Source organism: Aquarana catesbeiana, linkage group LG02 (genome assembly GCF_042186555.1).
Source record: "Aquarana catesbeiana isolate 2022-GZ linkage group LG02, ASM4218655v1, whole genome shotgun sequence".
NCBI lineage: Eukaryota > Metazoa > Chordata > Amphibia > Anura > Ranidae > Aquarana > Aquarana catesbeiana.
In genome coordinates this window covers 515,184,872-515,209,368 of record NC_133325.1, presented here as the reverse complement: position 1 = coordinate 515,209,368, position 24,497 = coordinate 515,184,872, and the positions used below count along the sequence as shown (strand labels likewise).

Genomic DNA, 24,497 nt, shown 5'->3' with positions numbered 1-24,497 from the left:
GTCAGGTGCCGTACTGTAAAATGTTACACACTAAACACAGGTGTAACATGTTACAAAGGTGAACTTATTTAATGCAAAGAAACCTTTAGCTTTTACAACCACTTTAATTATTTCTCACATGCTCTTTGAAATATTAAAATAATATACATAGATTGTAAAATTATTTTAAAAGTGTGTTCATTTTCCTGGAAATTTTCATGTGTCATGATTACTACCAAAACAATTCTTCTGGTTTCTAGATTTTACATGTTATTATAAGACTTGATGAAGGACGTACCGTAAGTCAAGAATGGGAATTTTTTCCAAATCTGCAGAAACACATACAGGTGCTACAAATTCATACCTTGAAAATTGAGGAAGTGTACCTTAGTATATAAGAGAGAAATACAACCTACACTTATAACCACTATTCCCAACATTTTTACTTGTAGAAACTAAGCTTAGGTAAGGTGCTCAGCATTGGTTTTCTGCATTGAATCAGCTATATTTAACTTTTCTCTTAGCTTTACAAGCAAATGAAACATTGCAGCAAACACTACTACTACTACTTTATTCCATATAACAATACTATATAATATTCAGTTATTTCACTGATGTTATTTTATGTGTATTTTTTTGCTTTGATTTTGTTTTCTACCATTTTGATCCAACATTTATTTTACAACTAGTCTCTTGCAAGCATACGTACAAATTACAAATAATTATGTATGCACTGTTCCAGGTAACGTTCATTTTTCCACATTGATATGGAATCATTATCTATTGGCCTCCTTCATCTTTTTATTGTGGTCTTTCTCCTAAGAATGCCATCGTTGAATGCAAAAAATTTTTATTGTTCTGTTACTGCTGATATCAGAGAATTTGAAAGATATTTTGGGACACTCAAAGAAATGTTGGTAAGTGTAAATAGGTATGGTTACTTTGTCTGTGTACTTGCTTCGTTATGTTTTTTGTACATTGGCCATCATTTTTCATTAGAATAGACAATTAAATTATATTTTTGCATTAATTCTAAGCTACTGGCTTAGTTTACTCGACTACTTAAAAGCAAATCTATAACATTCTAGATTATAGCACTCAACTACAATGTCTGCATTCATTATGATGGGGTTTTTTTCTCTCTTATTTAGTTGTAATACTTTTGCCAGTTGCAAAAAATTTTCTTCAAACAAAACTCTCTGCCTATTGTAATAATATATCCTAGAACATTTAGGAGGATAGGAGTGCTCATTCTTTAAGTAGTTAGGAGGTTATAAACATAACATATGTTTCAGTTGTTGTAGCCAGCAGCTTATAATGTTCATAGTAACATGCTTCACATAAGACTTGAGCATTGTCCACAAGCCTCAAAATGATAAAGCATACATACCCAGTACACGTTTGGATTAGATATTTGTAAAAAATTATTTTCTTTTAAAAAGCCTCAGAAACCATTCCATCCAAATCAGTGAATACAGTGAATTAAAATACAAAAAACAAAAAAAAAGTATATACGGTATTGCAGATTACCAGTCCTTAGATTAAAAAAGTATATACTGTATTGCAGATTACCAGTCCTTAGATGTGGTGGTTGCATTAGTTTTCTTTTTTTTTCAAGATTATTTCCTTTGTTTTCACATGGTCATCCTGGCAAGGTGACAATGCTCACTCACTCACTGTATCATGCTAGGACAGGAAGTGTGTTAGAAATACAGAACACCTTTCTCCTTTCATCCCCATAACACAGAGATAGGTAGTCTATAGTTCACAAAGAAGAACTTAGATATGACTAATAAAGGTTAGGATAACACTGCGGAGTACACATGACTCAGGACATGACTGGATTTCTGGAAGGGTATTTTTTGCATTTATTTAACAGATATAACAAAATGCTTTTGATATTATAATTAGCAGACCAAAAGGGTGTACTGAAATTAAAAGAAGTTTACTGTTGGTGTTCACATACACTTTTAGCCTAGGTTCACACTGTAGCGATGTGGGAACTATCGCGATTCCAGTGCCGGTTCCCACATCGCATCTCTCCCGCTGGCAATTAACACTGCCCTCTGCGAACCGCTGCGGGTGTCAATACAATGTTAATGACACCCCCAGATCGGTTCACAGATTGCAGTGCGAACACCCATGCGATTCGATTCCAGTGTGGGGAAAAAAAGTCCCTGCATTATCTTCCTGCAAATTCAATGCGAGTTCAGCCATACAACTGTATGGCTGAACTCGCATTGCACAGACATCACATGCGATCGTCACCGCAGTGCGGGTGCAAATCACATGTGATGTCTGTGTTCGCACAAGTGTGGACAGGCTATGAGTGCAAACAGCCAGAATTGCCTAGCTACTGCGGAGCCCAAACATAGAAAACCTTTAATACAGCAATATGGTGTTAAACTGGCATAAATGTAAGTTTCTGGAAATACAGTATTTGGAACACTATTTTTATTTTTTATTACACAAACTGAGCACAAAGCTGAAGCAGGAATATGCGTGATGCTTTACTAAAATAAGTTTGTGTACTTAAAGCAATAACTTTCTTCTCCAGTTTTGGAATAGAGAACTTTGGTCAGGTTTCTTATAGCCATTTGGGCCCTCTATGGCAAATAAAACTTCACTGGCAAAGAAATAATAATAATAATAATAACATTTGTGTATGACAATTTGATTTTGCAGCATAACAAAGACCTAATTACAGATGTCAGCCTACTAAAGTCAAATGAACTAAAACATATACAGGTAAGTTTATAATATATTTTGTGTGTTTAACATTATACATTCAAGAATGATACTTATGAGTTATTTGTCTTTGTGGATTTTGTCTCCTAATTTAGCCATCTGAAAGATGCTGCTTTCTGCTCAGATTAGGAAATTTCTATATCTCCAATATATTTCCAGAATTAGAATCTGCTTTATTCCAGCAACATCAAGATGTTACTCACTTGGCCAATTCCATATTAGGTGTAAATAAATCACTGAAAGAATGTGTAAGTATTATTACACCTTAGACATCAAAGCAGTATTAAATACAAAAGCAACTGTTTATTACAATGAAGTTTACCAATTCGTAGACATGATGGCTGCATTAGCTCTTTTTTCAGGCTTCTTTATTTATACATGGTGATCTGGCCAGTAAGTCTGTTGTTTTTCAACAGAATAAGCTCTCTTGCACGGTAGCAGTTTGCAGGCATGAGACAAACCATTTACCATTGAAAGGGGTACTTACAATGATCAGTAAAACTTTTATTGCAAAAGGAAAAACAATTGTTGGCGTAACTAAACTTTGGCTTCAACTTGCTAGTGTATTTAAATCTGCTAGTACATCTAACACCCCCCTACCCCCAGAGTGACAATGGACTGTCCAAAGGTACCCCCTGTGCTCCTTCATCCATACTGGGGGCACACAGGAGTTGTGTTACTGGCCAGATCACCAGGTGAAAAGATGAAAAAAAGCCTAAAAAGAAACTAATGCAACCACCACATCTAATGAATGGACAATATATTACATTTTGGGTTTTGAGTTTAATACTGCTTTACACCACTAAAGGTCATTATTAATCTGTCTGGTCATTTCCAGAATTGATGCATTTTAATTAGCTAAAACGTTTTCTTAACAGCACACTACCTTAAGATGCCCCTGTGGTGCTAAGTCCCATGCTGTTATGAAGAAGTTCAAGGATGACTACTTTAAGGTATTAAGTTATATCTGATGAAAAATATATAAATGGTTAAAACACAGATGCAAAAAATTTAAGTGCAGAAAAATAGCTTGGGCCACAATATAAAAATTCAGCGCTATTGCTATACAAAAATGTAGGCCAAAATTCCACCAACCAAATTTTTTTCTACACTTTAAGATTACCAGCTTTGGCCACTGCCAGCTCAGTGATTGTGTCTTTCTGGCACAGAACTGGCAACAGTAAGTAAGAATTTGCTGCAGATGCTCATAGCGTGGGATAACCTGAGTATTTAGGACTTGGTTTAGGGTTTAATTTAGTTCAGTGCTAGGCTGAATGGTTAAGGTTAAATGCTAAAATAAAAGCTAGGTTTAGGTGTTTGGGGTGGAAAGTTGTGTTAACTTTTGTTGGAGAAAGTTAAGTGTGGTGTATTTTATGGGGTTAAGTGTTAAGGTTAAAGAAAAATTTAAATGATGAATTATGGATTATCTCATTTGTAACTGCTGCTTCTGAAAATGCTGGTCCCTGGTTGTCATTAGATCTCACTTAAATCCAATGTCATGAGTATAATTTGAGTCACTGAAATAGATTAACCACCTCAAGTTCAATCCCCTTCCAGTCCAGGCCAATTTTCAGCTTTCAGCACTGTCATACATTGAATGACAGATAGAGCTTTCTTTTGGTGGTATTTAACCCCCCTGGCGGTATTCCCGAGTCTGGCTCGGGGTGAGATTTCAGTACCAAAAGCGGTAACCCCGAGCCAGACTCAGGATCGCATTGCAGGATCCAGGAAGAGCTTTCTTACCTTGTCCCCTGGATCCTGCGATGTCTTCCCGCAGTGATCTGCGAGCCGCCGTGTCTTGTGTCTCGCTCGATTCACAGTGCCGAGCTCCTTTCCCTGCGACGCACAGGGACGGAGTTCGGCGTCAAATTCAAAAAGTAAAAAAAAACACAGTGTAGATACAGTATACTGTAATCTTACAGATTACAGTACTGTATCAAATAATTACACATCCCCTTTGTCCCTAGTGGTTTGTCCAGTGCCCTGCATGCAGTTTTATATTATAAACACTATTCTTTCTTCCAGGAAGGTGGAAATTGTCCATAGCAACCAAAAAATGTCCGTTTACATCAAAAGTGCTTTTAGACCAGCTAGAGAACAGCGATAATAAATTAGAATCACTTGCAGAATTGAGCGATAGTGGTTTGTGGGGAAATTCGTGATCAAACACTGAAAGTAATGACAGCGACAATTCTTGCAACTGAGCAAATTTCAGTGTTTTTGATTTGATTACATTATTGAATATTTTTTATTATTATTATATTATTATTTCTTATAATTATTTATAGTTATTTATTATATTATAATTTATGATTTTGTTTTTCAAACTTTATCATACCCGGGATGTCTATTAGACTCATGTTTGGACAGATTTAAGTGAGTTATTCCTAAGAAATACAGGCCTACAATATAAAACGCCAAATTTCCATGCAAAATAATGGTACCGCTTTCAGCATCAAAAATCTGAAATAATCATACTGCCAGAGAGGTTAATCACCACTGGGCTGAAAAGTTTGAAAAAAAAAAAAGTTCTTAGTTCCTGTTATAAAAACTCTTTGGTAAAAATAACCAAATCAAGGTATACAGTAACTTGAAAAAGACATCACACCCCTCAACATTTTCCACATTTTGTCATGTTACAACCAAAAACGTAAATGTATTTTATTGGGTTTTTATGTGCTGTCCCTTCAAAATAACTCAACACACAACCATTAATGTCTAAACCTCTGGCAACAAAAGTGAGAACACCCCTAAGTAAAAATTTTCAAATTGGGCCCATTAAGCCATTTTCCCTCCCTGGTGTCATGTGACTCGTTAGTGTTACAAGGTATCAGGTGTGAATGGGGAGCAGGTGTGTTAAATTTGGCGTTATCGCTCCCACTCTCTCATACTGGTCACTGGAAGTTAAGCATTGGCACCTCATGGCAAAGAACTCTATGAGGATCTATAAAAAAGAATTGTTGCTCTACATAAAGATGGCCTAGGCTATAAGAAGATTGCCAAGACCATGAAACTGAGCTGCAGAATGGTGGCCAAGACCATACAGTGGTTTAACAGGACAGGTTCCACTCAGAACAGGCCTCGCCATGATCGACCAAAGAAGTTGAGTGCTCGTGCTCAGCATCATATCCAGAGGTTGTCTTTGTGAAATAGATGTATGAGTGCTGCAGAGGTTGAAGGGGTGGGGGGTCAGCCTGTCAGTGCTCAGACCATACGCCACACACTGCATCAAATTGGTCTGCATGGCTGTCGTCCCAGAAGGAAGCCTGTTCTAAAGATGATGCATAAGAAAGCCTGCAGTTTGCTGAAGACAAGCAGACTAAGGACTTGGATTACTGGAACTATGTCCTGTGGTATGATGAGACCAAGATAAACTTATTTGGTTCAGATGGTGTCAAGCGTGTGTGGCGGCAACCAGGTGAGGAGTACAAAGACAAGTGTGTCTTGCCTACAGTCAAGCATGGTGGTGGGAGTGTCATGGTCTGGGGCTGCATGAGTGCTGCCGGAACTGGGGAGCTACAGTACATTGAGGGAACCATGAATGCCAACATGTACTGTGACACACTGAAGCAGAGCATGATCCCTTCCCTTCGGAGACTGGGACGCAGGGCAGTATTCCAACAGGATAATGACCCCAAACACACCTCCAAGACGACCACTGCCTTGCTAAAGAAGCTGAATGTAAAGGTGATGGACTGGCCAAGCATGTCTCCAGACCTAAACCCTATCGAGCATCTGTAGGGCATCTTCAAAAGGAAGGTGGAGGAGCGCAAAGTCTCTAACATCCACCAGCTCCATGATGTTTTTATAGAGGAGTTGAAGAGGACTCCAGTTGCAACCTGTGAAGCTCTGGTGAACTCCATGCCTAAGAGGGTTAAGGCAGTGCTGGACAATAATGGTGGCCACACAAAATATTGAGACTTTGCGCCCAATTTGGACATTTTCACTTTCAGGGGTATACTCACTTTTGTTGCCAGCAGTTTGGACATTAATGGCTGTGTGTTGAGTTATTTTGAGGGGACAGCAAATTTACACTTTTTTACAAGCTGTACATTTACTACTTTACATTATAGCAAAGTGTAATTTCTTCAGTGTTGTCACATGAAAAGATAGAATAAGATATTTACAAAAATGTGAGGGGTGTACTCACTTTTGTGAGATACTGTATATATTTATTTTCCCAACTTGGCCCTGGTACCATGTGATCTCTGTGACCATTCAAAGAGCTCACACAGTAGTAAACAATTACATCATTGTTTACTACTGTTCAAGTGCTCGTACACCGCACTTGCCTTTCTCCCATCTGGCCGTTTATGTACTATGGGCAGACGAGAAGCAGTTAAGTGTGCTTCTGATTTCACTCTGATTTTGCTGCTGGCAGGCTTATTCGGGACCAGAGACTCAGAAAGTACTGAAGACAGACACAGCCAGGCAGAATATCAGAATAATATCAGCAGTACCATCCGTCATAGTACCAGTTAAGTTAGAGAGGAGGCTGTTGTTCAGAAGAAATATGATTGTTAGTGAAAGAACGTAGATGGGGGGAGCAAAAGTCCTTACATCTGTAATTGGTGTTGAGACCTCTACACCAGCACATACCTGCAAATGAACTGTAAGTGATGAGAACTAATGTTCTGGATTGCATGACTATCTTTAACAACAGCTCTGCTGTACCTGTCAGTATCCTGATTCAGTCAATCACGCAACACCACCACCACCACACAAACATAATACAGGCAGTGGCCCTTTCACCATGGCTCCCGTAATATATTAATTCCCTAAGTGTCACATCTCATTTTACTAACTTTGGACCAAAAATGTTGGATTTTTGAAAAGATGAACTTGATGGGTGTGTGTCTTTTCTCAGTCAAAACAAGTACAACTTTATTTGTTTTTTCTTTAGATGGAAATGAAAGCAGCTGCTATTAAAGCTATTGGTGAACTGAACATACTGTTTCACTGGATGGAAAAGCACTATTTGAGTTGATAACTAAAAAAAATGTTTTTTTCTCTTATGTCTATTTATTTAGCTAATTTAGTCACTGAATCGTAATTTATGATTGACAATTTTTTTCAGTTGAGGTTTTTTTTGAGTTGATATCTAAAAAAAAAAAAAAAAAAAAGTTTATATTTTGTATTTTCTCTTGCACATATTTATTTTTCTAAATTAGTCACTGAATCATTGCATGATTTATAGTTGCCAATGTTTTTTAAGTTATTTAATAATTTAAATGTATCATTTATTTGTATTTATTTATTAAGGCAAAATAAATATTTATTTACGACAAACTAGAATGTATGTATGTATTTTTTGTGTTTTGAAAAATAGTAGTTTTAAAAGTGTATGTTTATGTAATGATGCAAACTGCGTGGACGGTGGATGTATGACTTACCTCTTTTTTCAAGGGTGTTCCTTCTATTTTTCACAATCCAAAAACACATTATGTAATAAATGGCTTTAATTTCAGACTGTGACTGAAACATTAGACCTTAAACTAACTACAAAATAAAATAAATAGACAAATAAGCCCCCTTTATAGTGAGTGGGCTAGCACATAACAATTCCCCCATTATTAGTAATTTTAAGCCAGCTGCCCTAAGTTCAAAAGCCCTTGCAGTGCATTACAAAGTGTTTGGGTGTGAAACTACAGTAACAGACTAAGGGCTGATACATGGTCAGAGCACATTTAATATATTCATAAAGTTGAGGACACCTAATTGGACTTTCAAGGTGCTAAAAAGAATGTTTTTATAAAACACCAAAACAATCAAATTTTATGCACTGAAAAATCCATATAAAACAAATTTCTTGTTCAAAAATTTTATTGACAAAAAGGAAATGTACAGACAATAGTCTGAAAGATACTGTACATAAACATGACAAATTATAACTTAGAGAACTGGAGCATGAAATTGACCATACAAAATCAAGAAGAGAATAGTGTAGGAGGGCTATCTTCCTAACAGGCAAAGAAGGGTAGGCAAATACCAGAGCATATTGAACAAAATAACAAAAGGCGAAATAGGTTCGGAGGCTAGGAGGTGTATAAGTACAAGAACACCCTGAAACACGCTTGAAGGAAAATAGTAGCGGCAGTTTGGCAAGACATGGGTGTGTACCAAAAAGCCTAATGCCTTGTACACACGATCAGAAATTATGCCAGCAAAAGTCCGATGTGAGCTTTTGGTCGGAAATTGCGACTGTGTGTATGCTCCATCGGACTTTTGCTGGCGGCATTTCCACCAGCAAAAGATTGAGAGCAGGTTCTCTATTTTTCAGACAGAAAAAGTTTCTATCGGAAATGCCGTTCGTCTGTATATGGCAAAAAAACCATGCATGCTCAGATTTAAGTAAGTGACGGAAGCGATCGGTCTGGTAAATGACGTTCGTAATGGAGATAGCACATTAGTCACGCTGCAAATTAATGGATCTTTTAATGCAGCGCATTACTTTGTTCTTTATAATGCTAGAATAATGAATTTCTTTTCCTGCTGATATTTACACAGAGTTCTGACAAACTGATTTCTTTATTATTTCTCGTGCTCTCCTGAATAATCTTTTTTGTTTTTAAAGCCAGATCTCCATAATAATGTTTAGAATTATTTTTTATAGTCATCTTTTTTTTTTTTTTTTAATCAAGATCTCCTGTTTTTTTGATACTTTTTAAATTATTTTTAGTGATCTCCATATTTTTTTTTTTTTTTTTTAGATTTCCACAACATTATTATCTTGTATTTTTAAAGCTCAAGGAGGTTGGTTGGTGTCTCTTGTTAATTTGACATTGTATTTTGGAAATGTACCTGCCTACTCACAAACAAACAGTTCTGTTTGAAGAAAAACACATAGGCAAATATTTTCTTATAAAGAAATCTGGCTCATAACAAAATAAAGAGGAAGGCAACGCTGGAGAAACTGCTTGAGTTTGGAAAGCCTTTGTACCCCAGGGCACACATCAACTCTTTGTGAATAAAAATTGGTAGCCTGAGAAGTCCATATAATAGGGAGCACAATCTGGTCCAGGACTCCCAGAGATCAGGAACAGCAGCAGATGACATATATGTCCCCAGGCTGTGGTACTACAACAGCCTGTGTCTTCTGTCAGACCAGACTGAACCTAGGCCATCACTTTCATGTCTTCCTTGCAGCCTTCCTTCCACGCTTCCCTGCAGCCTTCCTTGGAGGCTGTGGCTCTGGAGATGGACTTGTGGCAGGAGGAGGAGGAGGATGGGCGAGCGCACATAAGCGTAGGTTATCAGTCTTTTGTCCCCTCAACCCCTTATGAAGGGCCTGAAAAATAATCTTCTCACAGATGAGGCATTGTCCCTCCTCTATTTGCTGCAATTTTGCAGCTACATAGCAGCCATAGGCCTCTTCAGCGTCGGGGGGTCTTTTCAGGACTGCATTAGCCTTCTTAATGAGGCCCAGTGCTGCCTCCTTGATGTTACTCCCCTTCCTGGCCCTTTTTGTTGTAAGGCGGAAGGGAGGCACCTGGGATTGGGTGAGGCTACTGGGCCTGGCCACCTCCTGGCTGACACTTACCCCACACCTCCTGGCTGACACTTACCCCCACCTCCTGGCTGACACTTACCCTCACCTCCTCCTGTCTGCCACTAGGGATGAGCTGAACACCCCCCAGTTCGGTTCGCACCAGAACCTGCGAATGGACCAAAAATTCGCACAAACGTTAGAACCCCATTGACGTCTATGGGACTCGAACGTTCGAAATCAAAAGTGCTCATTTTAAAGGCTAGTTTTCATGGTATTGTCCTAAAAACGGTTTGGGGACCCGGGTCCTGCCCCAGGGGACATGTATCAATGCAAAAAAAACTTTTTAAAACGGCCATTTTTTCGGGAGCAGTGATTTTAATGATGCTTAAAGTAAAAAAAAAAAAAAAGTGAAATATTCCTTTAAATATCGTACCTGGGGGGTGTCTATAGTATGCCTGTAAAGTAGCGCATGTTTCCCGTGCTTAGAACAGTCCCTGCACAAAATGAAATTTTTAAAGGAAAAAAAGTCATTTAAAACTGCCTGCAGCTTTAATGTAATGTCGTGTCCTGGCAATATGGATGAAAATCAGTGAGACAAACGGCATGGGTACCCCCAAGTCCATTACCAGGCCCTTTGGGTCTTGTATGGATATTAAGGGGAACCCCGCACCCAAATTAAAAAAGGAAAGGTGTGGGGCCCCCAGGCCCTATATTGTCATGAAGATCCTGCCAGTAATCGGCGATCCAGACGCACGGGGACACGGCCACGGGTTCCACTGCACATGCGCGCGTGTTCGCGGGTGCTGTCACGCACGGGCACGCGTGCGTGTTCGCGGGTGCTGTCACGCACGGGCACGCACGCGCACACTCCCGCTAGTGCCAGGCGGGCTATTTAAACCGGCCTGTCACACTCAATCCCCGCTGTCTGCTCTACAGCGTTCCGTGTGCCTTAACCTGATCTGATCTGTGTACTCTGCTATCTGATCCGGCTTCCTGTTAGACCATCCTGCTATCCGCCTGCACCAGACCCTCTTGGCTTGCCTGACCATCCCTCTGTGTAATCCCTGGTACCTCTGCTGCTCGACCGATACCGACCTCCGGCTTGTTTGACCATCCCTCTGTCTGATACCAGTATCCAGTCTGTTTACCTGCTGCCTTGTTCCTGGTTCCAGTCCAGCGTTCCAGACTACTACCTGCTGCTTGTTCCTGGTTCCAGTCCAGCATTCCAGGCTACTACCTGCTGCTTTGTTCCTGGTTTACCTCCGTACTAAAACATCCAGATTCCTCTCTGCCATTCGTACTAGAGGTGGACGCATCCAAAATTGCAGTAGGGGCAGTGTTGTCCCAAAGACAGGGAACTAAGGCCCTGTTATATCCTGTGGCCTTCTTCTCTCGTAAATTGTCCACGGCAGAGAGAAATTATGATGTAGGTGACAGAGAGTTGTTGGCAATCAAATCAGCGTTGGAGGAGTGGCGCTATCTGCTGGAGGGTGCCGCTCATCCAGTCTTAATTTTTACAGATCATAAGAACCTGGAGTATTTGAGATCTGCAAAAAGGTTGAAGCCACGTCAAGCCAGGTGGGCTCTCTTTTTCTCCAGGTTCTCCTTTCATGTCACTTACCGCCCTGGCTCCAAAAATACCAAACCTGATGCCCTATCCAGCATGTTTCACAAGTCTCAAGAGGTTTCCCCTCCGGACACCATTCTGTCCCCGGGGAGTTTTCTTTTTCTTCAGGGAGACCTGCTTTCCCAGATTAAGCAGGCTTCCGCGGAATTGGGATCTTCCATTAGGTCAGAACTCCAAGTTAAGAATGGGTTACTGTGGCACGAGAATAGGATCTTTATACCTGAAACACTATGAGTTTCAGTACTAGAACTCTGTCATGATCATGCATTGGCTGGGTATTTTGGCGTGGCTAAGACCACTGATCTGGTACAGCGTACCTTCTGGTGGCCTCAGTTACGCGAAGATTGTAGGAAATTTGTTGAGTCCTGTACCACCTGTATCAGGAACAAGGGGCACAGAACCAAGGCATGGGGATTGCTAAAGCCATTACCTGTCCCAGATAGGCCTCGGAAGATGCTTTCTATAGACTTTATTGTGGAATTACCTCCGGCTGGGGGCTTCACCTCAATTATTGTCATAGTATACCGGTTGTCGAAAATGGCCCACTTTGTCCCAATGAAGGGCACCCCCTCAGCTACAGAAACGGCACAGGCATTCATTAAAGAAGTCATCAGGCTCCATGGGATACCGGTTAATATCGTTTCAGATCGGGGGGTACAGTTTACCTCCCGATTCTGGAGGTCTCTGTGCAAAACATTGAACATTGAACTCTCATTTTCATCTGCTTATCATCCCCAGACTAATGAGCAAACAGAGAGAACAAACCAGACTCTTGAACAATATTTACGCTGTTTTTCTTCTTTTGCCCAAGATGATTGGATTTCTGTTCTCCCATTGGCTGAATTCGCCTACAACAATTCTATTCATTCCGCTATCAAACAAACTCCATTTTTTGCAAATTATGGTTTCCACCCTTCATTTTTGCCTAATTCTCTTCCAGAGTGCACAGTACCCGCAGTTCAGGAGAGGTTGGACTTCTTTACTTCCAACAACCAAGTTTTGCAGGAGACCATGACCAGGACCCAGGAATATAATAAAGCAACCTTCAATAAGAAGAGGCGAGGTGAGCTGTTACTTACACCCGGGGACCAGGTATGGTTATCTACAGTAAATCTCAGGATGGCTTGCCCCTCAAAGAAATTGGGTCCCAAGTTTCTTTGACCATTTCCTGTCAAGGGGAGAATTAATGAGGTGGCATACGAACTTGAACTTCTGGATTCACTAAAAGTGCATCCAGTATTTCATGTGTCCCTGCTCAGACCCTCTATTTCTAATCCATTTCCAGGCCGAAGCACGGATCCTCCTGATCCAATTTTGGTAGATGGGGAGGAGGAATTCGAGGTGGAGGCTATCGTGGACCATAGGAAAAGAGGTAACCAAAATCAATTTCTGATAAAATGGAGGGGGTTTGGCCCAAAAGAAAATTCTTGGGAACCTAAGGATAATATTCATGCTGAAGATCTGTTGCAATCTTTTAAAAGATCCCATCCAGAGAAATTTCTTCAAAGGGGTATCCGGAGGCTGCCCCTTGGGGGGGGGGCAATGTCATGAAGATCCTGCCAGTAATCGGGCACGGGTTCCACTGCGCATGCGCGCGCATTCGCGGGTGCTGTAAACCGGCCTGTCACACTCAATCCCCGCTGTCTGCTCTACAGCGTTCCGTGTGCCTTAACCTGATCTGATCTGTGTACTCTGCTATCTGACCCGGCTTCCTGTTAGACCATCCTGCTATCCGCCTGCACCAGACCCTCTTGGCTTGCCTGACCATCCCTCTGTGTAATCCCTGGTACCTCTGCTGCTCGACCGATACCGACCTCCGGCTTGTTTGACCATCCCTCTGTCTGATACCAGTATCCAGTCTGTTTACCTGCTGCCTTGTTCCTGGTTCCAGTCCAGCGTTCCAGACTACTACCTGCTGCTTGTTCCTGGTTCCAGTCCAGTGTTCCAGGCTACTACCTGCTGCTTTGTTCCTGGTTCCAGTCCAGCGTTCCAGTCTACTACCTGCTGCCTTGTCCCTGGTTCCAGTCCAGCGTTCCAGACTAGTACCTGCTGCTTGTTCCTGGTTCCAGCCCAGCATTACAGGCTACTACCTGCTGCTTTGTTCCTGGTTCCAGTCCAGCGTTCCAGTCTACTACCTGCTGCCTTGTTCCTGGTTCCAGTCCAGTGTTCCAGGCTACTACTTGCTGCTTGTTCCTGGTTCCAGTCCAGCGTTCCAGTCTACTACCTGCTGCTTGTTCCTGGTTCCAGTCCTGCTTACCTACCTGCTGTGGTTCCGGGTCCTCCCTGCATTCTAGTCTCCTCTTCAGCTTCAGGTTCCAGAGGGTGCCACCACTCCTGAACTTCCGGTGACTGTTGATCCTGCCAGGCACCCATACCACTCCTCACTCCTGGGCCCTCTGTCTCCATTCCAGGGGAACAGGAGTAGGAGCTGTAAGGGAGGTCTTTCTGTGCACTTCAGGCTCAAACCTACCAGGTACGTGGCATATATACTCTGAACAGCAGGATACAGGCAGTGCAAACAAGACAGGGAGTGTAGGTTTGTTGTTAAGTAGAATCTGTTTGTAATTTTGAACTGGTGCATTTTCAAAGTGTAGCTCCAGCCAAAAAATCTGTTTTTAAGCTTTTTGGAAAACATAGGGAAGGGTTATCACCCCTGTGACATTTGATTTGCTGTCTGTGCTCCTCTTCAGAACATTTCACCTTACGTTTTGTCCCAATGACAAATGTTTTTTGAAAATTTGGGGGTTTTAGTGAAACAAGGATTGGCGATAAAGAATTAGTGTAAAGGAGAAAAGTTTTTCCCATATTAACTCTTACAGGAGAGAATTTCCTTTCCTATGGGGTAGATTTCATCTCACTTCCTGTTGTCTCCTTCCGTTTGCAAGTAGGAGTCGTTTGTAAGTTGGATGTTTGAAAGTAGGGGCCTGCCCTATATACTCAGCAGAAATCTGGGCCTTAGGTGTTGTTGTGGCCACAACACTGTAAGCCTTCACAGGGCCCTGCTGTGAAAATATTAGATCAAGAATTGTAATAACATGCCCCTGTTGAACAGGGTCAGAAAAATTGGGCCTTTGGTGGTGGTGGTGGTGCTGGTGGCACAACACTTTAAGTCCTCACAGTTACTCTTGGTGGGCGCAGAAACGGGCCCTGCTGTGAAATATTAGATCAAGAATTGTAATTACATGCCCCTGTTGAACAGGGCAGAAAAATTGGGCCTTTGGTGGTGGTACAACACTGTAAGTCCTCACAGTTACTCTTGGTGGGCGCAGAAACAGACCTTGCTGTGAAATATTAGATCAAGAATTGTAATTACATGCCCCTGTTGAACAGGGCCAGAAAAATTGGGCCTTTGGTGGTGGTGGTGGTGGTGTTGCTGGTGGCACAACATTGTAAGTCCTCACAGTTACTCTTGGTGGGCGCAGAAACGGGCCCTGCTGTGAAATATTAGATCAAGAATTGTAATTACATGCCCCTGTTGAACAGGGCCAGAAAAATTGGGCCTTTGGTGGTGGTGGTGGTGCTGGTGGCACAACACTGTAAGTCCTCACAGTTACTCTTGGTGGGCGCAGAAACGGGCCCTGCTGTGAAATATTAGATCAAGAATTGTAATTACATGCCCCTGTTGAACAGGGCCAGAAAAATTGGGCCTTTGGTGGTTGTGGTGGTGGTGGTGCTGGTGGCACAACACTGTAAGTCCTCACAGTTACTCTTGGTGGGTGCAGAAACGGGCCCTGCTGTGAAATATTAGATCAAGAATTCTAATTACATGTCCCTGTTGAACAGGAGCCAAAAAATTGGGCCTTAGGCACTGGTGCTGTTGCCACAACACTGCAACCCCTCACAGATACTCTAGTTGGAACGCAGGAACAAGCCCTGCTGCAAAGTATTGCATCAAAAATTGTAATTACACGCCCCTGTTAAACAGGGGCTGAAAAATTGGGCCTTAGGCACTGGTGCTGTTGCCACAACACTGCAACCCCTCACAGATACTCTAGTTGGAACGCAGGAACGAGCCCTGCTGCAAAGTATTGCATCAAAAATTGTAATTACAAGCCCCTGTTAAACAGGGGCTGAAAAATTGGGCCTTAGGCACTGGTGCTGTTGCCACAACACTGCAACCCCTCACAGATACTCTAGTTGGAACGCAGGAACGAGCCCTGCTGCAAAGTATTGCATCAAAAATTGTAATTACACGCCCCTGTTAAACAGGGGCTGAAAAATTGGGCCTTAGGCACTGGTGCTGTTGCCACAACACTGCAACCCCTCACAGATACTCTAGTTGGAACGCAGGAACGAGCCCTGCTGCAAAGTATTGCAACAAAAATTGTAGTTACATGCCCCTGTTAAACAGGGGCTGAAAAATTGGGCATTAGGCACTGGTGCTGGTGCCACAACACTGCAACCCCTCACAGATACTCTAGTTGGAGTGCAGGAACTAGCCCTGCTGCAAAGAATTGCATCAAAAATTGTAATTACATGCCCCTGTTAAACAGGGGCTTAAAAATTGGACCTTAGGCACTGGTGGCGGCGCCCAGAACCAAAATTGTCCTTACAAGCTATCAGCATGATCATTGAGGAGGAAGAGGATAATTACTCAGCATGCCAGGATAGTCACTCAGCATCAGCATAGGCAGTCTTTGAAGGGATCTGACATTAACAAAAAAAATTATTCAGTTACATCAGCATCAGGTGCTTGGTATCTGGTAGTGATCCAAGACTGATTCATTTTTATGAAGGTCAGTCGATCGACCGAGTCGGTGGACAGACGCACCCTGTGATCGGTTACAAAGCAGCATTGAATGTGCGTTCCGAAAGAACGCTGGATGCAGGACAGGCCAGTAGCTCAATTGCATACTGTGCAAGCTCTGGCCAGTGATCCATCCTCAAGACCCAGTAACCCAGAGGATTTTCGGTGGGAAAGGTGTCCAAGTCAGATCTTGCCCCTAGGTATTCCTGCACCATGTAAAACAGACGCTGGCGATGGTTGCTGGAACCGATCATACCTTGGGGCTGCGGACTAAAAAATTGTCTGAACGCATCGGTCAAACGGCCACCTTCTCCACCGCTCCTTCTTTGACTGATCGAAGCCTCAGCAACACGTTGTCCAGAAACAGGAGTTTGTAACCTCCCAGTCTCTGGGAACGCGTTGCACAGACCTTTCTGCAAGGCCTCCTGAAGATGTTTCATCCTCTGCCCCCTCTGCGACAGCAAGATAAGGTCCGCAACCTTACCCTTGTAACGTGGATCAAGGAGGGTTGCCAGCCAGTATTGGTCCTTCTCCTTGATACCACGAATACGAGGATCCTTCCACAGGCTTTGCAGGATCAGGGAGGCCATGCAGCGTAGGTTTGCTGAGGCATTCGGTCCGGAGTCCTCTGGGTCACTAAGGACGACATGCTCCACAGACACCTCCTCCCAGCCACATACAAGTCCATGTGTTTCTTGGGACTCTAAATGATCCCTTAAAGACTGCTGCTGATGCTGAGTGCCAGGCTCCACCTCCATACTGACACAATCCTCCTCCTCCTCATCCTCTTCCTGTGTGATCGGCGAGAACGCAGGAACACTGTCTGGATAAAGGGGGCCTTGAGAGCTAAGGAAGTCCTCCTCTTCCTGCCTCTGTTCTGCCTCAAGTGCCCTGTCCATTATTCCATGCAGCATGTGCTCCAACAGGTGGACAAGGGGGTCAGTGTCACTGATGCATGCACTGTCACTGCTCACCATCCTCGTGGCCTCCTCAAATGGTGACAGGACAGTGCATGCATCCCGATCATGGCCCACTGGCATGGGGAAAAAAAAACAAGCTCCCCTGACCCTGTCCTGGTGCCATAGTCACACATGTACTCATTGATGGCCCTCTGCTGCGTGTGCAGCCGCTGCAGCATGGCCAATGTTGAGTTCCACCTGGTGGGCATGTCACAGATTAGGCGGTTCTTGGGCAGGTTAAATTCCTTTTAGAGGTCTGCCAGCCGAGCACTGGCATTATATGACCGGCGGAAATGCACACAGACTTTCCTGGCCTGCCTCAGGACATCCTGTAAGCCCGGGTACCTGCCCAAGAACCGCTGCACCACCAAGTTAAGGACATGAGCCAAACAGGGCACATGGGTCAGTTGTCCCTGTCGGAGGGCGGAGAGGAGGTTGGTGCCATTGTCGCAAACCACCATTCCTGCCTTAAGTTGGCGTGGCGTCAACCACCTCTGAACCTGCCCCTGCAGAGCTGACAGAACCTCTGCCCCAGTGTGGCTCCTGTCCCCCAAGCACACCAGCTCAAGCACCGCATGGCATCGTTTGGCCTGCGTACTTGCGTAGCCCCTTGAACGCCTACGGAGCACCGCTGGTTCCGAGGACAAAGCACAGGAAGAGGCCATGGAGGAAGAAGAAGAGGAGGGGGTGGAGGAGACAGGTGTGTCACAATCATTAGTAGTGGCATTTTGGAGGCGTGGTGGCGGAACAACCTCCAACATTACTGCACCTTGTCCTGCATCCTTCCCAGCTGCCAGCAGAGTGACCCAATGTGCCGTGAAACTTAGGTAACATCCCTGTCCATGCCTGCTGGACCATGAGTCAGCAGTAATATGCACCTTACCGCTGACCGCCCTGTCCAGCGAGGCCAAGACATTGCTTTTCACATGCCGGTAGAGAGCCGGAATCGCCTTCCATGAGAAAAAGTGGCGTATGGGTACCTGCCACTGAGGAACCGCACATTCCACAAACTCACGGAAGGGGGCAGTGTCTACCAACTGAAAAGGTAGCAGTTAAAGTGCTAGCAATTTTGCCAAGCTAGCATTCAACCGCTGGGCATGTGGATGGCTGGGAGCGATCTTCTTTCGGCGGTGCAGCAGATGGGGCAGGGAAATTTGCCTGGTACAATCTGACGTCGGTGTACCGAAAGCAGATTGCCCACAAGTACTTGGCTGTGACACACCTAATTCTACACCTTCATTCCTCTCAGTGCAGGTCTCAGAGAGGACTGAAGGTATAGTGGGGTTGGAGATCTCAGCTGATGAGGAGCAAGGAGAGGTCCTCTTTGTTCTTTGGTGTGGGTCTTTTAGATACGCTTGCCAACGAACTGCATGGCAGGTCAACATATGTCTGGTCAAGCATGTTGTGCCCAAGCGGGAGATGTTTTGGCCATGCGAGTTACTCTTGAGACATATGTTGCAAATAGCAGCGGTGTGATCTGATGCACTCGTCTCAATAAAGGCCCACACCAAAGAACTTTTGGAATAGAGACAGCAGCGCCCTGCATATGCGGAGCTTTGCGGCATGATGCAGTCAGTGTGCTGCCCTTAGGCTGGCCCCTGGAGGGCATCCTGCCTTGTTGGTGATGTGCCTCCTCCTCCTCCCCTCTCCTATCAGGCACCCACGTTGAGTCAGTGACCTCATCATCCCCTCCCTCCTCATCACTGGAGCAAACCTGGCAGTATGCTGCAGCAGGGGGAGCATGACTGTCAGATTGCTGTCCTTCTTGGACACCCCCTCTGTCCGTGCTCACGTTACTGCCTTCATCTAGCTCAGTATCATCATCAGAGCCTTCTAAACGCTGGGCATCCTCCTGGAGCATGTACCCAACACTGTGGTCAAACAGTTCGAGGGACTCCTCAGGAGGACATGGTGGGGCTAGGGAAGGAGTCACTAATGCCATTGAGTCGAGGGAAGAAGCTGCGTTGGCAGCTGCTTTGCCAGACAAAGTACCCTGAGCATGGGTGAGAGAGGATGAGGAGGATGAGGACGGCTTGGTCATCCACTCGACCAAGTCTTCTGCATGTTGCGGCTCAACACGGCCAGCTGCCGAAAAAAAGGTAAAGCGTGTCTCACGGCCACGTGCTGATGAGGATGCACTGTCTCCACGACCAGCACCGTTGCCTCTAGACACAGAGCCTGCTTGCCCTCTTTTATTGGCTTGTGACTGCCTCTCCTTGTTGGCCTTCCAGACATACTAATGGCCTGTAGCTGCACTAAGCTGGGATATATATATATATATATATATATATATATATATATATTGATACTGCAGCTAGCAAAATCAACTGCCTGCCTACAGTATGAGAACACCACCAACCTTCTACAGGTAGCTTTAGCTGAACACTGTGCAGCGGTCGCACTACACTAACGTGTAAATAATTTAGCTGCCTGCGGTAGTGATAGGATCAGGAAAACACCACCAACCTTCTACAGGTAGCTTTAGCTGAACACTGTGCAGAGGTCGCACTACACTAACGTGTAAATACTTTAGCTGCCTGCGGTAGTGATAGGATCAGGAAAACACCACCAACCTTCTACAGGTAGCTTTAGCTGAACACTGTGCAGAGGTCGCACTACACTAACGTATAAATACTTTAGCTGCCTGCGGTAGTGATAGGATCAGGAAAACACCACCAACCTTCTACAGGTAGCTTTAGCTGAACACTGTGCAGAGGTCACACTACACTAACGTGTAAATACTTTAGCTGCCTGCGGTAGTGATAGGATCAGGAAAACACCACCAACCTTCTACAGGTAGCTTTAGCTGAACACTGTGCAGAGGTCGCACTACACTAACGTGTAAATATTTTAACTGCCTGCGGTAGTGATAGGATCAGGAAAACACCACCAACCTTCTACAGGTAGCTTTAGCTGAACACTGTGCAGAGCTCGCACTACACTAACATGTAAATAATTTAGCTGCCTGCGGTAGTGATAGGATCAGGAAAACACCACCAATCTTCTACAGGTAGCTTTAGCTGAACACTGTGCAGAGGTTGCACTACACTAACGTGTAAATACTTTAGCTGCCTGCGGTAGTGATAGGATCAGGAAAACACCACCAACCTTCTACAGGTAGCTTTAGCTGAACACTGTGCAGAGGTCGCACTACACTAACGTGTAAATACTTTAGCTGCCTGCGGTAGTGATAGGATCAGGAAAACACCACCAACCTTCTACAGGTAGCTTTAGCTGAACACTGTGCAGAGGTCGCACTACACTAACGTGTAAATACTTTAGCTGCCTGCGGTAGTCATAGGTTCAGGAAAACACCACCACTGCTTGGCCGAGGGAGGAGCCGGATGAGGGCGTCAGGCTGGGTTCGATGCTAAGCCCGGGACGCTTGGAAACCTCCTCCCTGTAATGCCGGTCTCTGCTTAGGCAGAGCCGCGGCATCTCGATCCCCCCCTTGGCCCCCCTCCCTGGCCTGGAGATCCTGTCTATCTGGTTCCGTCCCTCTATCGTGACTCCCGCCTGCCTTCCGACCCTCCACTCCTTTGCTGTGTGAGCTGGGCGGTGGAACGGCTTGTCGGAGCGGGATGTGAGAGGGCACGCTGACGAGGGCCGACTCTCTTCTGCTATTTGTCTCTCCCGGCGCAACCTGTGTGGGGCTGTCTCGGCATGGGGCCAGCTACCTGCAGGGCTCTAGAGCCGGAGAAGAGGGCTTCGTGAAGGGCTGAGGAGCGGAGCAGCAGGTGGGAGTTGCCGGATGAATGCACACGTATTCAATCAATGGGGTAAGTGTGCTATACTGCTACAGCTGAGAAGACCGGAGACAATGGTCGAAAAAACATCAGCATAACTGAAGTGTGCAGATCGGCAAGTAGTACAAACTTAAAATATTTTTATACCTTTCCTCGTATGTTCATATACTAGAGTGGCTATGCGCTGGATGTGCAGAGGTAATTCTTGGTGACAAACCCGTAAATTAGCCCTATATTAACTACCTACAAGCAACTGACAGTTTTATGTTCCTGGAGACCCGCGGCGCTGGGGCCAATGTGATTTTTTTTTTTTTTTTTGGGGGTATTTCCCTGTGTGGTGTCCTTGGGTGACATCTGGCACCTGACGCTGCATCCCAGGGTTAGTGAAACTTAGGAAGACAGAAGGAAAGGTCTGGCAAGTGAATTTGACTCCAGTGGACTTTGATTACTGACCAGTTTCTGACTTTTTCACTATCTAAAGAGGCTTTTTGCCTATGTCACAAGGATATTTCTACAAAGCTATGTCAAATTAACTGCAGAGTATAGATTGTATCATGTATTATGAATTCAGCGAAAGCCCATGACCTGGAGTATTTTTGAAGAACCTTTCTAACTCTAAAAACCCTATGTGCTAATCAAGCCGTATACTTTCCATGCACCTGCTTTAATATTACACATTGCGTGAACGCCCACTTATTTATCTGAGTAAATTTGTATAATGATGACTTCAGAAGCAAACTGAACAGAGTTGGTCCTACGTAATGAGAGGAGTGATATGGAGATGGGCAACGATATAAGCAAAGTTAACTTTTTAGCAAATTACTAGTAGCATAAAGGCGGTGAAATAAGGTTGGGTGGTGCCGACACATGGATAATTATATGGACTGGGTGGTCTGAGGGACTGTTGTGCGCACTATTAAGTTTGGCTCACAGGACGCCTAGGCAAATTAAACAACGTGGTATAGCGAGGTGCGATGCAGGTATACCGGTTGGTGGGGATACTAGTAGCAAAAAATACCTAATTGTGAACTGTCATATGAATATACTGATCGAACTAAGGGCAATCGGTCCACAATCGGACAAGAATCGGGTCTCTGGAATTTGGAATCTCCACTCGGTCCCGCCCGAGAATCTCTCTGGGGACTTTTTCTTTTTTTTCCCTTTCTTAAATTTCTTATAAATTTCTTTTTTTTTTCCCCCTAAAAGCCCACTAGAAATAAGGTAATACTTGAGGGAGCCTGCCCGGGCTGGCCTGGGATCAAGATAGATGGATTAGGAGCGGTAGGATGGGAGGTAGGGATGAGTAGATGGGGAGAGGGCGCCCCTCCTTAAGTGTAGTAAGCAGGAAGAAATGAGAGGCAAATCAGCGAGGGGGGCAACAGCCAATCCTGCTAACCCAGCTAGGACAAGTGCAAGCCCGGGGACCATCAGAAAATATATGGTACATGAAAATGGCAAACATAGTCCAGGAAAACAAAAAGAAACTAAAAGTAGTAGTGTATACCAAGGACAGGGACAAGAAGACAGCTAGCCGAGGCCGAGACTAATACAGCAAGTTGCGAAGCACTTGAGTAAACAACAATGGAACCCCAACAAAAAAAAATTTTACCAACCAAAGGGCAAAATGGCAGAAATGTTTGCAAAACTTGAAGTAACTATTAAGGGGGAAATAGGCTCTATCTGCGAAGATATGAATCACATTCTTAAAAGAGTTGAAGAAGCAGAAACAAGGATTGATAAGCAAGAAGACGAGATCAAAGAACTCAAATCGAAGATGGAAGAGATGCAGAAAGAACAAAGAAATTTACGGTATAGATTGGAGGACCAAGAAAACCAGAATAGAAGGAAAAATCTACGGATCAGAGGCCTACCAGAGGTACCAGGGGGAAACGAGGACTTACAAGGTGTAATGGATGAAATTTTTGGGGGTATGATAAACCCTCCAGATTCACGTAGCAAAATTAAGTTTGAAAGAATCCATAGGATTAGAAAGCCCGCTGAAATAAGAGGTGAGGTCCCAAGAGATGTCATTGCAAGGTTCCATAACTTCAATGATAAAGAGAAGATCAAGGCATATTTGAAGATGAACCATCCAGTGAAGTTGGGAGACAAAAATTTGCAGATTTTCCCAGATTTGGCAGCAGAGACGCTGGCCAGGAGAAGAACCCTGAAACCACTACTGGAGCAGTTGAAAGCATATAATGTTCAATATTCTTGGGGCTTCCCAGCTTGCCAAATAGGGCGTAAAGAAGGCCGTTCTGCAACTTTAAGATTCCCGGAAGAAACAGAAAAATTCTGTAACCGCCTAGATGTGCCATTATTGGAAATCCCGGGCTGGTGGGAAAAGAAAGTTGACATCAAAATGCACGAGGAACAGTTTACATGGAAACCAATATTTAAAATGAAAAGACCATAAGCAAAAGTAGAATTAGGTATTAGGGAGATTGAAATTATGCTTAGGTCCTCTGGATTTCCCGGGTAGTGGGGGGGGAGGGGGGGTTTGGACAGGCACGGGTCCCCCACTATTATAGGGGGGTCCAGGGTCGTCCAGTTCGAGCTCAACCTCAAGGGGGACAACCGAGGTGCCGGGAGGCGTTGGAGGGGCCACGGTTTCTTAGGCCATGGGAAGGCCTGTTACCCTCAATGGGGATGGAGAGGGGTGGGAGGATGGGTAGGAGGAAGGGAGAGGGAGGGAAAGGGAGGTGGGATTGGGAAGGGAATGAAGTCAGGCAAGAATACCCAATGAATAAATACATCCTATAAGTATCTTGAACACCAATCTGCTGCAGGGCTTAGGATAGGTATCTCAAAGCAAAGATGATTAATATAAAAATAATATCATATAACGTACGTGGTATGAATTCCCCCATAAAGTGTGCCAACATCCTGCAGGAACTAAAATTCCTTGGAGCTGATGTGGTTTTTCTTCAGGAAACACATCTCTTCCTGGGAAAGAGCCAAAAAATCTTCTCCAAGGAGTTTCCAGTTTGGTTATATGGAGATTCGCCTATACTCCGTGCAAAAGGAGTAGCCATAGGGTTTGCCAGTGGAATAAGGTTTGACTTACATGAGAGAAGGACTGACCCGGAGGGACGGTTCTTGTTCCTGAGAGGGAAACTCAATGGAATCGAATGTTCGCTGGCAAACATATATGGCCCAAATAAAAATCCAAACAGTTTTATGATAGCAAGGCTGGCCGAAT

The 24,497-nt window shown here is 44.1% G+C and overlaps 1 protein-coding gene across 1 annotated transcript; it reads left to right on the top strand.

The window, feature by feature from the left end:
* The first annotated feature begins 727 nt into the window (after positions 1–727).
* On the top strand, positions 728–7,714 carry LOC141129994 (interleukin-20-like). The gene is made up of 5 exons (XM_073617993.1): positions 728–896; positions 2,665–2,727; positions 2,823–2,975; positions 3,606–3,680; positions 7,631–7,714. The coding sequence occupies exons 1-5, from the start codon at positions 747–749 to the stop codon at positions 7,712–7,714; spliced, it is 525 nt and encodes a 174-aa protein (XP_073474094.1). The 5' UTR covers positions 728–746.
* Positions 7,715–24,497: the final 16,783 nt, after the last annotated feature.